General features: G+C 37.2%; 1 protein-coding gene across 4 annotated transcripts in view; it reads right to left on the reverse strand.

Annotated features, from left to right (window-relative positions):
* Kpna1 (karyopherin subunit alpha 1) overlaps positions 1-15,450 on the reverse strand; it is a 58,614-nt gene that overhangs the window by 9,758 nt on the left and 33,406 nt on the right. For all 4 annotated transcript variants that reach the window (XM_039088121.2, XM_017597922.3, XM_039088122.2 and 1 more), the window contains 6 exons: positions 13,649-13,780; positions 12,814-12,902; positions 12,382-12,481; positions 11,510-11,673; positions 10,491-10,569; positions 1,414-1,539 (listed from right to left, as the gene is read on the reverse strand). In XM_039088121.2, coding sequence (XP_038944049.1) covers positions 1,414-1,539; positions 10,491-10,569; positions 11,510-11,673; positions 12,382-12,481; positions 12,814-12,902; positions 13,649-13,780 — 690 coding nt within the window. The remainder of the gene's footprint in view (positions 1-1,413; positions 1,540-10,490; positions 10,570-11,509; positions 11,674-12,381; positions 12,482-12,813; positions 12,903-13,648; positions 13,781-15,450) is intronic.

The following is a 15,450-nucleotide window of genomic DNA, read 5'->3' on the forward strand; positions in this document are numbered from 1 at the left end:
TCAAAATGAGGGTCACAGAATTGCCTACCTGTATATGACACACACACAATAAACAAATAAAGGTGAAATATATTTATTTACCTGGGCTAGGAAATGTTAAGGCAAGCCTTTAATTGCATACTAGAGAGGGAGAATAGAGCCTATTCTTTTGAGTTTGATGCTAATGTGGTCTACATAGTGAGTTTCGGATCAGCCATGGCTACACAGAGACCCTGTCTCAAAATAATAATAGTATTTCTTTTTTTTTTTAAAGATTTATTCATTTATTATATATAAGTACACTGTAGCTGTCTTCAGACACACCAGAAGAGGGCATCAGATCTCATTACAGATGGTTGTGAGCCACGATATGGTTGCTGGGATTTGAACTCAGGACTTCTGGAAAAGTAGTCAGTGCTCTTAACCACTGAGCCATCTCTCCAGCCCATAGTATTTCTTTTTAATGGCATATTTTACTCAATTCCAGTTACATATTATCACTAGTCTTCCTAATATACTTTCTTCATGCTTGAAATGGCCCAGAAACCTAATATAGGCTGGTATAATTTCTTCTATCAAGAAAATGAGAAACTCTGCAAAAGAGCATATTTAAAGAAAATAGACCTCCTGGGCCTAGTGGTATTCACCTTTAATCCTGACACTCAGGAAGTAAAGGCAAACAGATCTCCGGGAGTATGGGAGCAGCATGGTCTGAACAGTAAAATTCAGGCCAGCTAAGGTTATAAAAGGCCATTAATAGTCAATAAAAACTTTAAATCAACCTAACACATGGGTTCATTGGAAAATGTAATTTAGTAAGAAGTAAAGTCAATCTATAGCATATAGTTAGTTCATCAAAACATTTTGAAGGGCTGGGGATTTAGCTCAGTGGTAGAGCGCTTGCTTCGGTCCCCAGCTCTGAAAAATAGAAAAGTAAAAAAAAAAAAAAAAAAACCATTTTGAAAACATAAATACTTTTTTTGGATCTTCCATAAATTAAAGAGGAAATGTATGGCTAAGCAAAAATATCAAAAGACAAAAGACTATCATCAGGATACAGAAAAATCAGACTGAAAAAGTAACACTGGAGGTTGACAGTTCTACGGGAAATGCTTACAGTCTGTATATTAAAGGCTGACCAAAACAATTTTACTTATAATTAAAGATTTAAAAAAAAAAAGAGGCTGGAAGGATGGCTCAGCTGTTACTACTCTTTCATAGGATCTAAGTTCAGTTTCTAGCACCCACAGATGGCTTAAAACTGACTGTAATTCCAGTTTTGGGAGATGCAATCCCCACTTCTGGTCCCCAACAGCATCACATGCACATGATGCACATACGTTAAGGCAAGCACATACACACATAAAAGTAAATAGAATATCTTGACAATGCACCTTTCACACAGGGAGAGAAGGGAGGGTACGACAGCATTACCTGGATCTGTGCCCTATTTCCAGCTGTAATATTAGAGATTGTCCAACATGCTTCTTTTTTGATAGATTCCTTTGGGCTACTCAGCAGATGCAATAAACTCTGAAGAGCTGAGCAATTCAAAATTACCTAAAAGGGGGAAAAAAAAAAAGAGTCTTAAATTTTTTTTTGTTTTGTTTTTGTTTTCGTAGCTGGGGACCGAACCCAGGCCACTGAGCTAAATCCCCAACCCCTTTAAGTTTTAATTATGGCATCGTTCTCAATATATCATTTGGTTTTGGATTTTTGTTGTATTTTTTTGTTTCTTGAGACAGGGTCCTATGTAGCAGAGTGGCCTCAAACTCAATGCCTAATGTAAGAAGATCTTGAAATCCCAGATCTTCCAGTATCTACTTCCCCAGGAGTTAATAAGTACATCTTTAATTCAACAAACTCGTTTTAAGAAACATGTAGGAGGAGAGAAACCCTCCTCTAAAATTTTAAAAGGTAACTTTATATAATACATAAAGTATCTTTAACTTGCATTTACTCATGTATGTATACAGACTTGGGTAAACCACAGTACATATGAAAATCAGAGAAAAGTTTGAAGCAGTTGATTCTCTCCTTCCATCATGGGTCCGAGGAATCACGCTCAGGTCAGTAGGCTTGGTGGCCTTTATCATTTGAGCCAAATTACCAACCCAATAAAAAAATCAGTACTAGCCTGAAATACATTCTAAGATTATTAAACTGGTTTCATTGTATACATTCACAACCACCAGGACATTTGTGGTGGAACACACAATGGTAACCAAGCACTTGGGAGGTAAACATAGGAAGATCTTGAATTTGAGGATAACTTGATCTTTATAGTCAACTGGCTCTCCAAGAAATAAGCAAAAAACTAAAAAGAAATAAAACAAAATACAATATAATACATCTACAATGATGTATTTAAAAACTCTAAGAGGCACTAAAGAAAGGGCTCAACAGTTAGAGTACTTGTTGCTCTTGCAGAGAGGACCCAGCCTCAATTGTGGTTTATAACCAGGCACAAGTCCAGTTCCAGAGATCTGATGCTTTCCTTTCTGGTCCTCAGAGGAACCAAGCTTACATATAGTACACATACATATGTGCACACAAAGCACACAGAATAGAATGAATTAAGTCTTTTCTAAAACAACTAAAAAATAGGGGCCAGGTGTGTTGACACATACTATAATAATCCTAGCACTTGGAAGACAGAGTTGGATTTCTACTGGGTTTAAACCCAGTATAGAGAGAATTATTATAATAGGGCCAGCAAGGGAAACATTGTAAAACACTGTCTCTACTGAAAAGAAAAGGGGTAGGGAAACTTTGCTGAGGCCTTTGGTGCTAAATAATGATATTCTAACCCTTTGGGGCTGACTTTCTAGAGGTTGAAGAGGGTTTGACCTCTGGAATCTTTCTACCTTATACTCAATAATCCAATACAAACTGAAGTCTACAGGATACTAAGAGTTAAAAACCAAAGCAAACCTAAACAAAAAGCCAATACCTTAAAACAGCTTTCAAAAGCAAAGGAATCAGATTATATCAGAAACTAAAACAGATAAAATCATTAAAATGGTAGGTAGGTGAAGAGTTCAAGAATCCATCACTGTACAACTGAATAGGCTCTATTCCAGAAAGAGGCAAGTATTTATAAAGAAATAGAAAATAACTGGTAATTTAATGGTTTTACTTACTACACAAGTAAAATAGCCCAAATGGATGGAACACATTCTTTTTTAAAAAATAAAAATAAAAACCCTACCCACAAAATCGCCAGGAAAAACAAAACAAATCAGCACATTTCAGGCCGGTCTGGAGGTGCTAAAAGCCTTTTCAGACACACAGACATTAAAATGACAGGCAAAAAAATTAACATTTATCTAAGAAAAACTGCTACATGTCAAAAATCCTAAAATTAAAATGTATACCATATCAGATGAAAAACTATTTGTAACATGGACTGGCCATACAGTCCAGAGAGTAAGTGCATTTGCTGGCAATCGGCCCGATGACCTGAATTCAGTCTCAATGACCCATATAGTAGGAAAAAACAGACTCTCATTACATTCTCCTCTCACTACCATGTGACATATACAGATATCACACCAACACACGCACACAGAAACACAAAACAGATGCAAAAAAAGTACAACAAATAATTTATCATAGTTAAATAAATTAAAAAGAAAAACCTAAAATAGAAAATTTCTTCACTAATATGAATAAAAGTTAAAACAAAGCCATGCATTTCCTATTCAATGTATCAACTAAAACAATAAAACTTACAGCTAAAAGTGTTCTTTCATTTACAAAAAGAAAAGAATCTAGTAGTAGTGGTGTGTAGGATGATGTCATTACACAGCAAGGCAGATCCAGCCTATCGCTGGATGAGAAGGACAGGTTGGTGGAGAAAAGTCTAGGAAGGAGAGAGGAGGAGGAGGGGTGGGGGGAGAAGAGACCAAGATGGAGTCTACCATGGAGGATGGTTCAGATTTAGGTGAATTAGATGGATTTTATCTTGTCTAGGTAGGTAGTTTATATCTTTATCAATTGGCACTGAATTTACTGTGTGGATGAATTATGAATTGACAATTTAACATGTAAACATAATTGTTAACCTGCAAGTTTCTGGAACTTTGATTTTACCAGGCTAAAGAGGACAGTGTGTGAAAGACATGGCTAAGAAGCAGCTGGACGAGCAGTTGGAGCGAGCGGATCTGGTTCTGTTGCCTGCACAGAATGAGAATGTGCAGGGTCTGCAGAATGAGGTGGGTGTGTATAGGTGGGTGTGGGTGGGGTGTGGTAACTACCTCCTAGGGGACAAGAGAGACAGCCAGGAGAGGGTGGCTTTCAGACCCTGTGGCAGAGTAGCACAGGAACTGATAGTGAATGATCCTTTTTAATTTTTACCGCAACAGGTGGTGCCCAACAAGAGGTGCCCAGCAAAAGATCCTCAATTTTTACCACAACAGTGGTGCATACCTCTTAATCCCAACAGAGGCAGGTGGGATCTCTGAGTTTGACGCCACCAAGGTCTACAGAGTGAGTTCCAAGACAGCCAGGGCTGCACAGAGAAAGCCTGTCTTGGGGGGCGGAGGAAGAACAATGAAGGAAAGAAGGAAGCAGGGAAGAAGAGAAAGGAGAAGAGCAGAGCTGGGGAGGGCGAGGCAGGGCAGAGATTTAATTCGCATGTTGCCTGGTATACAGGGCCTTTTTGCTACATCCTCACACCACAGAAGTTTGAAGTCTGTGAGTGTCAGTAAGCCCCTTACGTAGGAAAGCAGCCGCTCAGAAGCGATGGAGCACCACACCCTCACTACTAAACACACACTCATTCACCACAAAACCACCACAGAGTTAGAGTAAGAAAACAATTAGCTTTACTCTTTCATAACTTGGGCCTGAAAAGCTGGATAACCTAAAAAAATAAAATAAAATAAAATAAAGATTTTTCTAAGTGTATGTCATCTACCAAAACTAAGCCCTTAAGATATAAACAGACTCTTCATGAGTAATCAGACTGAAATGTTATTAAAAGCCTCTCCTCAAAGAAGATCCGAGGCCAGATGAATCCATTAGAGTCCTAGCAAACCATCAAGGAAGAACTTATACCAGAACCTCTTTATCTGTTCCATAAAACATAAAGGAGCACTACCAAATTCACTCTATGGAGCCAGCATTATCTTGACAGTAAAACCAGGTCAAGACAGTACCCCCCCCCAAAAAAAAAAACCACCAAAAACCCTACAAATCAATTTCCTTGGTGAACATAGATGCAAAACTTCTTAAAAATACTTGCAAATCCAAGGACACATTAATAAGATTATACATTATGACTGGTGGGCTTTATCACAGAAAAGCAGGGTTGATTAACGCATACATATCAATAAGTGTAAACTCAAAGACAAGAAACTATGTAATCATTTCAACAGACTCTGGAAAAGCATTTGACAATTAATTCAACATCCCTTGATGATAAGCGTTATGAAGACTTTAGGAATAGAGGGCACTAAACTATAATGCCTCACACATTTATAATAAAAAATACACACAACAACCCTACAGCCAACGTTAATGGAGACAAAGCAAGCATCTCCTTAAAAATGAAGAGCATGTGTATGCTTTCCCCCTCTTTTTTGATAACAGTGCCCAAATTTTTAGCTAAAGCAACTTGAGGAGACAAAGACATAAAGGGGATTAAAACAGGAAGGGGAGAAATCAAATTATCCCTATTTGTAGACAGGATTCTGGTCCGGTTTTGTTCTTTTCTGTTTAATGTCTTGATTTTGTTTTTGAAGCAGGGTCTCACTATGTAGCTCTAACTGGCCTAGAACTCCCTCTGTAAACCAGGCTGTCCACACTCACAGATCCGCCTGCCCTGCCTCTCAAGTGCTGGAACTGATGGTGTGGACCGCCCGGCCGTGGCTCTGATCTAATAAATGCATTAAAGTTACAAGTTACAAATTCAATATAATTAAACAAAGAGCATTCACTTATACCAGCAATCTACTCAGAAAAATTAGAACTAATTTTCCATTCAAAATAGTTCCCCCTGAATTCTATCTAGGAATGCATTTAGCCAAAGGAGTGAAAGACCTCTACAATAAAAACTTCAAGACAATGACAAAGAAAATTTCAGAAGATACTAGACAATGGAAACAAATTCTGGATTAGCACAATAAATTTTGCAAAAATGGATATACTACCAAAATTAATTTATAAAATTAATGCAGTATCCAAATTTCTTATGTTTCTCAGCTTTAGAAAAAGCAATATAAAAATTCATATGGAACAACAACAATAAAAACAAAAACACCAAAAAGACTCAGTCAGCCAAAGCAATCCTACAGAACAAAACCTCCGCTGAAGTATTAGAGTGCCAGACGTCAAGTCACGGCGTCACACAACCACAGCAGAGACAGCCTGGTACAGAACTGCCACAGGACACCTCTATCTCACCTCAGCATATGCAGAGAACTCCAGATCCTACCCACAGAGATATCATCCATAGTCCCAAGTTTAATGCTGCTTTATTCGTTATAGAAAAAATTAGAATAAATCTAATCATCCATTAATATAGATGAACAAACAATGAAAAGTTGGTATACATATAAAAATAGTATTCAGCTCTGAAAATTAAAATTACAAAATTTGTAGGATAATAGATGTGCTTAGAATATAAAATATTGGGGCTGGAGAGGTGGCTCAGCCGATAAGAGCACTGACTGCTCTTCCAGAGGTCCTGAGTTCAAATCCCAGCAACCACATGGTGGCTCACAACCATCCATGAGGATCCAATGCCCTCTTCTGGTGTCTCTGAGGACAACTACAGTGTACTCATATAAAACAAATAAATCTTAATTTAAAAAAATATATAAAATATTAAGCAAGATCACATAAACTACACTTTCTCATACTGTCATATATGGAATTAGCAAATAATTTATGTACATATGTAAAAAATGCACATGTGGATACATTAGAACATGTAGAAAAAAGAACAGGAAAGGCTAAATATTGAGGGAGGAAGGAGGACTGAATTAAAGGAACCAAAGAGTTTTGTTCTGTTTTATCAAATCACTGACATAAATAATTCTAGGTTATCTACCCAGAAGCAATTATAAATCTTCTAGGAGAATGGTAAATGAGCAATAGGAAAAGAACAGTAAAATCAGCTGCACACAGTTTCACGGCAATATACAAAACAGCCAAAGATAAACATGTCACAATGTGTGAAGAGTAGCAGTAGTTAGGAAATTCAATTAAGATACTGGGAGAAATAAGGATCTTCAAATTGCCAAGAGATATCACAATATAATTTTTAAATACAAAGAAGTGATCTAGAAAATAAACGCGTCAGGAATTAAAAAGAATACATGGTAAAAAAAAAAAATACACGGTGAAGAGAATTCTAGAAAAACGTCATGGGAGGGGTCTTGGGTCACACAGAACTTCTTAAACGAAGAGGGACAATACTGCACAAAATAGCTAAAAATGGGCGTGGAGGAGACATGGGCCACCAGAAAGCACCCTAAGAACAAAAGCAGTGACTAGGAGTAAGGCTATTAAAAAGTTTGTACTCCCAAAATAAATAGGCCCCAAAAGGGGGATGAAACCAAAATCTAAGTTAGGAATTTGTGAGGTTCTTTGTTAAGACACTAAACAAACTGTATCTAAGAGGAAAATAACACTTTGTTCAAAGGTCAGGAGGAGACCCTTAGCTGTTCTTATAGGTGCCATATAGCTGTTTTCTCATGAAGCTGCTGTCTGAGACTGATGTGAGTGGAACTCAGCTCAGGGAAGGAGACTCTGTCCTGGTATATGTATGTATATATGTCTGAAAATTTCACTTCCAATGATTCCAACTTCTTGAATGTCAATGATACAGAAGCAAGACACCTATGTTCTTGTAAGTAACCCCAATAAACCTACTGCTTCACTAAACCTGAAGGAATCCTTTTTTTGGTCTATTTTTGTCTTATCTATAGTGAGGATATGTTTCTATGTATTACCTGAGGGGAAAAAAGACCATATAGGGAAAAAGAAACTTAGAGAAATAATGGTTTAGGATGAATAGGAAGGTAAATCAAGTAGACATGGTAAAAACAAACGAGAAAACCAAAACCTCCTTATACCATTCTATCTAACACCTCCCCACATCCCCTCAGTATAAAAATAATAATAAAATAGTAACAACAACAATTAAAAAAACCTAAAATCTCACTATACCCCACCTAGCAATGTACACTTGAGTACTTGTGCTATGCCAGAGCCTATTAGATTATAGAGGCACAGACATGAGTAAGGTCAACACCGTATACTTCTAAAATTATACAACCTAGTGTGGTTTAAGATGAAATTTCCCTATAGCCTCATGTTTTAAATACTTGTTCTCTAGCAGGTAGCACTATTTTAGAAGGCTCCAGAAACTCTGAAAGGTGGAACTAGCTGGGGGAAGCGGTTTGCTGAGTTTTGTGTTTAAGTATCGTACCAAGTCTCTTCTACTGTTCCATCTACTTCCCAGCAGACGGACACAGAAAAGCTCCTCTGCTACACTTTCATAACGTTCTGCTTGGTAACAGGACTCAAGCAGAGAGCCGAATGACCACAAGCATAAGCCTAGGCCATAAGCCCAAACCAAGTGTTTTTACTCACTCTCTTTCCTTTCTTTTTGAGACAGGGATTTTCTATGTAGTCTTGGCTGTCCTCAAACACTCACCTGTCTCCATCTCCCAGGTGCTGGGATTAAAACCTGTGTATCACCACTTCCAGCCCAAACAGCCTTTTAAGTGGTTTAGGGAAAGCATTCTTCAATGATGAGAAATATACCTATAAATTATATAGTAACAACACAGTATGACTAATGCTCTTGTAAAAGATTACCACCCAACTTAAAAAGAGTTTGAGGTTCAAACAAAGCCTTCCAAAGAATACAATGCCAATATAAAAAGCACAAAGAATAAAGAATCATACAAGAGTACAGTTATGGGGAAAGCAGTAGCCAAGGCAGAGAGAGGAGGTAAAGGAAAAAAAACATGTGCTAACCTCAGAGTTAAAGAGTAGTCAGGCAAAATACAACGAACAAACAGCAAGAAAGAACATAGGTGCAACAGGAGACAGTGAAAATGTTTTCTTGTGTGGGGCTAGGAATTGAACTCAGGACTTCATATATACTAGTCAAGCAATTTATGGCTGAGCTGTACAAACTTGTAGGGCTAAGCCCTACAAACTTGCCCCCGACCCCAAGTAAAAACATTAATATGGTTAAAAAATCCAAGATATGGGCTGGCGAGATTTATCAATGCATAAAGTCATTTGCCACAAAAGTCTGGAAACCTGACTGATCCCTAAAACTCATTTTAATGAAAGAATAAAACCAACCACACAAAGACGTCCTCTGACATCATCCACAAGGATGTCCACACAGGAGCTATGCCACATGTATGCACGTGCACATAGTACACAAACATACAGAATTTTAAAAATTCAGAATGTATAAAGACTGCATAAGTAAAAGACTCCTTTCCCTTCCTATATTCCAACAACCAAGTTCTCTGAGATAATCAAAGTTATTAATTTCCTGTGAGTTGTCCCAGAGAAATCTTATACAAGTACAATCAAATATATATTCTCTTTTTCTTGTCTAAGACATCGACACTGTGCAATGCAAGGGATGAGCAGCGATAGAATACCAATGAAAGATCTAGCGAGAGAGCGAATGAGGAAGAGTAGAATCAAGCTAGTTGCATTACTGGCATGGGCAACTGTTAAAGCCAAATACTGAGACTGAAAACTAAAACAGATAAAGAGGGGGAAATGAGTTCCCTTGCAGATGGAATAAACTCAAATTAAAAGCACTATAACTATGACATGAGAACACAAATCTAATTTCCTTCTTTTTAGAGATTAGAAAATTGAAGTTGAAGCTGATTGATACAGCTGAAACCTAGCTCTCAATTCTTATAGCCCATGCACATAAGGGTTGATGAGTGAAGTTATAGAATGCAGGAATGAGGCTAAAGAGCTGCTCCTTAATGCCAGCAAACAAATGAGAACAAGAATAGGAGGTTACTAACAAGAAATAGAGATAAAGAACCAAAGTATCCATTATCATGGAAGTCTAGAAAGATAATTTTAAGACACCATCACCAATTCGTCAGAGGCACCTGGAATAAAATAAATGGCTAAAACAATTCACTGTGGACAACATGTCTCATTATTAAGTGTAGAATGGACTTTGAGAACTATGAGGAAAGAGTTTTCTTACAGAAAACTTAGCATAAACAAAGGAGGGCACTACCAGAAAGTACACTACTAGAAAGCCCATTTGGTGCTTCTAAGACCCACTACAAATAAAAGCAGAGAGGAACTGACAGGAAGAATGTTTCATAAGGGAACCTACAATTGCTACAAATCACAGAATGACAGAGAGGTACTGAAGATACTGAGAATATTAAACACCATTAATTAGTACACTTAACAATACAGAATTCAATATAACAGAACTGTGCTCGTGAAGTTTAATGGACTCACATTAGAGAAATGTTATCACTTGTTCATACCTGTGTCTGAATGTCATCCCCTGTAACAATGTTTCCCACAGCCCGCAAAGCAGGAGAAACCACTTTATAATCATTGTGCCTACAACCATAAAAAAAAAAAAAAAAAAAACAAAACACATTAGAAACAATAGTTCTATCCAAAATCTTTTCTTTGGGGGATGAAATTCAAAATAAGGACAATGTGGTTCGATTTTAGAGCAGAAAGGCACTTTATGATTATGGCTATGTAGGGAACCTACCACAGTGACAGAATTGACCATTACCTTAAAAAGCAATCATTCTCCTTATTTTTAAAGAAAATTCTTTCCTAGTAATCTTTCCCAGATACTTCAGCCTGAACTCCACACTTTTATTCTTTGCTACAGGGCCCCTCTCCCTCTTACATGGTCTCCTGGAGCTGCTAAGGTGACGGGGAGGCATAGGCAACATTCATACACTGTTCCTATTTCTGAATCTGCTATGTCTACAGTTCAGCTAACTTCAAAACCCAAGTGAAACTCACATCTCAAATACTTTTCTGTTTCCACTAAACTACAAGGCTGCCTCAATGGACAAGAAAGTTTCCCACAAAGTCTGCTGTATGTCTGTCAAGACGGACATTGAGGAGAGATTTCAAGGTAAACTTATAACATGTAACTTTCCTCCAAGACCCTATTGTCTTGCTTCACATTTAAGATCTAATGACTAAAATGACACAGGTTGTAAACAGGACAAATGTTTCTCAGATTTTTACTTCTTTGGACCCTAGTAGCACCATGCTGCCTTTAACTTGTAACAAAACTACATTGCTGATCTACAATTAGTCTGCGATTAGCTATAACACACAAAACTGTTTTGTACACCAATTAATTTCATGCTGCTTATAACTTTACTGTTTCAACATCATATTGTGGCTCCATTTTCTTCTAAGGATTAGCTAAAGATTCAGAGACTCAAAGTCCACTTCTAAGACTGTGAATCATGGCAACAGGAAGGAGACAAGCAGGAGTGCTCAGACACTTCCTTCAAGATCATCTTACATCAGAAGCTCCACAAGTCTCCTGCATACTCCTGCATCGATGACTGCTTGGATTTTATCATTGGGTCCATCTGACAGGTATGAGAGAGCCCAGCAAGCATCAGCCAGTACATCAGTGTCACTGACAAACAGCAACCAAGAAAGGACATTCAGACAGGGAGAAACCTGGTTTAAAAAAAAAAAAAAAGAAAAGAAAAAAAAGATGATTACAACTGCTGGAGTGAGATAAGACTCTCAAGAAGCTTACCAGATAGATGCTGGGTGAGTTACACTTCTAGTTAGGAACCGTCAAGTCTCTGAAGGACATTTCTATCTCTGGCAATGTGGTCAATAGGTATTCAGTTTACTAAACTGAGGATGTCAGAACACAAGAAAACTGATTTCAAGAAGAAAACTTTTATGCATTCTTCCTTAATACACACTTCCAACAAGGAGGTAAAGGAACTTCCACAAACACTACTGCTGAGAACTTCTGTTGCAGAACTTTGTTATCCACAAAAACTGCTACAGCCCTAAACGTAACATAGAGCTTCATCCCAGCACTGAGAAACTACACTAAATTAAAAACGAAAACAAACTACCAAAAGCATTTTCTCTACAAACCAGTACATTTTCTAACACTCTAAATAATTTTATCAAAAATTGTCCTAGCCAAGTGGTGATGGTTCATGTCATCCCAACACTCAGGAAGCAAAGGGAGGCAGTTCTCTGTGAGTTCAAGGACAGCCTTGGACTCAAGTTCTGGGACAACCAAAGCTACAAGAGAAACCCTATCTTGAAAAACAAACACAAAGCAAACAAAAATCCCTTTCTGTAAACATTAATATTTAAGAGCAGTATTCCCTAACAATTTCCCACAAGCGTAGTATTTACCTTAGCAAATTCTGGAGGTGGACTCTTCCCTCTACATAGATTAGATAAAGCCCACACTGCATTCCGGGTCATGGTCAAGCGGTTTTGCTTTGAAAATAACCTACAAGTATAATGGTTCCATGGTAAGTTCTAAGATACTAATTCTCTAGAAAGGAATTAATACTACTGATAAAGGATTCTCTAACTTTTCTCCAGAACAATAAAGATTCATCCCTTTCCTACATTACTCACTCTTTGAAGATAAACTTCACTAATTTTTATTCACTATTTCAGAATTTCAGTAAGAGACATCACCCTAACAATGTAACAAGATACTGGAAATCAAAATAACACTAGGAAATCCAAAATGATGTCCCAAGATATAATACTTCTCATATCAAAAAAAAAAAAAAAGAAAGAAAAAAAAGAAAAAAGGAAGAAGACGACACTTACTGCAGCAGAGGGGGAAGGATATTGCAGTCTAAGACGTAGTCCCTGCACATGGTGCTATCTCCAGCAATGTTGCCAAGAGCCCAGACTGCCTGTGAAGTAAAGTTGTATACTTTCATTCCCTCACAATTCTTTAAAAGGGATGCCAGCATACCATAGTAACATTTTACAAAATCAATAATAGTTCACCAACATTTTATATAAAGACTATTATTAACTCTTAAAACCACTCATCAGGGAGTCAAAGCAGTTCCAGGATTAGAGTTAGAAAATATGTGACTATGTGGAAAAGCAAAAGGAAATGTTCCACTAAAGTGAAAGCTTACAAGTAAGAGAACTTTTCCCAGAGCTGGGAATTGAATTCAGGACTTCACACAATTGCTGGCACTGAACAATTGCCCCACTACTAATAAGATGTACCCCCAGTCTGGAGGCAATTATTTTTATAGGATCCCATCCTCCCTCATAAGTAATATTTTATAGTCCTCTGCACAGAACAAGGATTTAAATGGCTTACTTGGTAGATTAAAAATGTACTTAAGGTTGCTTTTAATAGAAAACTCTTAAGCACATAACCAAAATAAAAATATAGGTGTTTATTAAACTTGTGAAAGTTTAATAACAATGGTCTCACAGGTGTACATGCCACACTGTACAATTTTTATTTTAAAAAGAAGACAGCTAAAAGCTGCAAGAATGCCATGGTTGAAAGGGAAATACTAGAGGATTTTTCCTATTTAAACAAGCTATGACTCACTGTGATGGAGTAATCTAAATGAAGCTGGGTGTGGCTACGAGAATGTGAGCTCTCTTATCTGTGTGACTGCTGAGACCTTACCTGCTCCTGGACATCTTCAAACTCTGAGCTAAGCAACTCGATGAAGATAGGAACAGCTCCTGCCTGAATCACAATCCGGGTCTGAAGAGAGTTTCCTGAAGCAATATTTGTCAGGACCCAAGCTGATTCAAACTACAAAGACAAAAGTAAGTTCCATTACCTTATTAAAATTTAGAAGGTTATTTACATAAAGAAATACAGTATTTTGAACATAAAATAAAAGTCTGGAGTCAGACTGGGACTATTATTGGCATATTGTAAATACCATGTTCATTTAAAATAGTTTCCAGAATACCTCAGTCTATGAAAGGAATATTTAAAGGTATCTAAAATTTCAGACCAAAGTATAATTACCATGAAACCACAGGGGAAAAAAATGTGTTTCATAAGTTTATATGAAATGATCTCTAATGAAAGGAACAAAATGACAAATAATATACTTCAATACAGTTAAAATACCATTTCATTAAAAGGTTAAAAGGGAATAAACACATTAATATACATATTGTACACATAATCTCTAGACAGTCACAAGAAACCATCATAAGCTTACACAGACAGGCCTAGATGATTATGAAATGGCCTGGAGCTCTCTATGTAGACCACACTGGCCTTGAAATCAAGAGGTCTGCCTGCATCTGCCTCCCAAGTGTCAGGATTAAAAACAAGTGCCACTATACCCAGCAGCTAAAGGTAAGTTTCTTACAAGAAAAAAGAAAAAGAGGAGGGGGGGGGAGATGAAGAGGTGGTGGCAAAGTTGAACGGAGGAAAAGTCGGCCTAGTATTACAGCACTGGTAAGGAGAAATGAACTTATGGCCAACAATTACAGCTATTACCAATTTCAGAGATTCTTAATTTTCTCTTTAGCTTAACATTAAGAAATCCAAAAGTAATTCAATCAAGACTCCTGAATTTTGGGGTTGGGGATTTAGCTCAGTGGTAGAGTGCTTGCCTAGCAAGCGCAAGGCCCTGGGTTCGGTCCCCAGCTCCGGGAAAAAAACAAAAAACAAAAACAAAACAAACAAACAAAAAAAAAACTCCTGAATTTTATTAGGTTAATTCCTTCTGCCATTCCCTATTCTTTAATGAATAGTGTATGTAGTAGAAAAAAAGGTCACGTTTCTATTTAGAGGTAAAATTGAGTAAAAAGTCAATTACATGTCATCAAAAACATGCTTGTGAATATTTTCTAAGATTTTATACCAGTGAAAAGGCAACTGTCACAGGGAAAATCAAGCTGTCAAACGTTGGATGCAGCAGAACAAATCCATGCGACCGACAGTAAATTTATAGCAGAAGAAACAAAAGATCAAGTGAGTTCTATATCTATGTGTTCTTTCTTGTCCTTATGGGATACATCTATGTACGATGATCTGATTTGGTCTATAGTTGGGAAAAAATGCCACCAGAACGAAAGGGAAGTCAAAAACACCTATGAGCAGAAATGTTTGGCTAGTACTATATGATGTACATACATGAAACTACATCAATAAAGAAGACTTTGGGGGTGGAAGTATAAAAAAAAATTAAAGCTGAAATATCATGGGGGAAAAGGGCATTTTATATATTTATCTCTAGTTAATTAATTGAAGAAATGTTCAAACTCTTTTCAATCTCTCTGAGGCATATACATAAATATTTCATTTGCTTTTAGTTCTACTACCTAGGGAAAGTTCAAACAGCATATTACGTTATTTATCCTATAGAGGAGGGGCTGCCTAAATGTAGTGCAGGCAACTATTTAAAATTAATCGGTTAGAATACAAGTCAAATGATGCAAGAAAGCAGCAGAATGTCCTAT

Source organism: Rattus norvegicus, chromosome 11 (assembly GCF_036323735.1).
Source record: "Rattus norvegicus strain BN/NHsdMcwi chromosome 11, GRCr8, whole genome shotgun sequence".
Classification (NCBI taxonomy): Eukaryota; Metazoa; Chordata; class Mammalia; order Rodentia; family Muridae; genus Rattus; species Rattus norvegicus.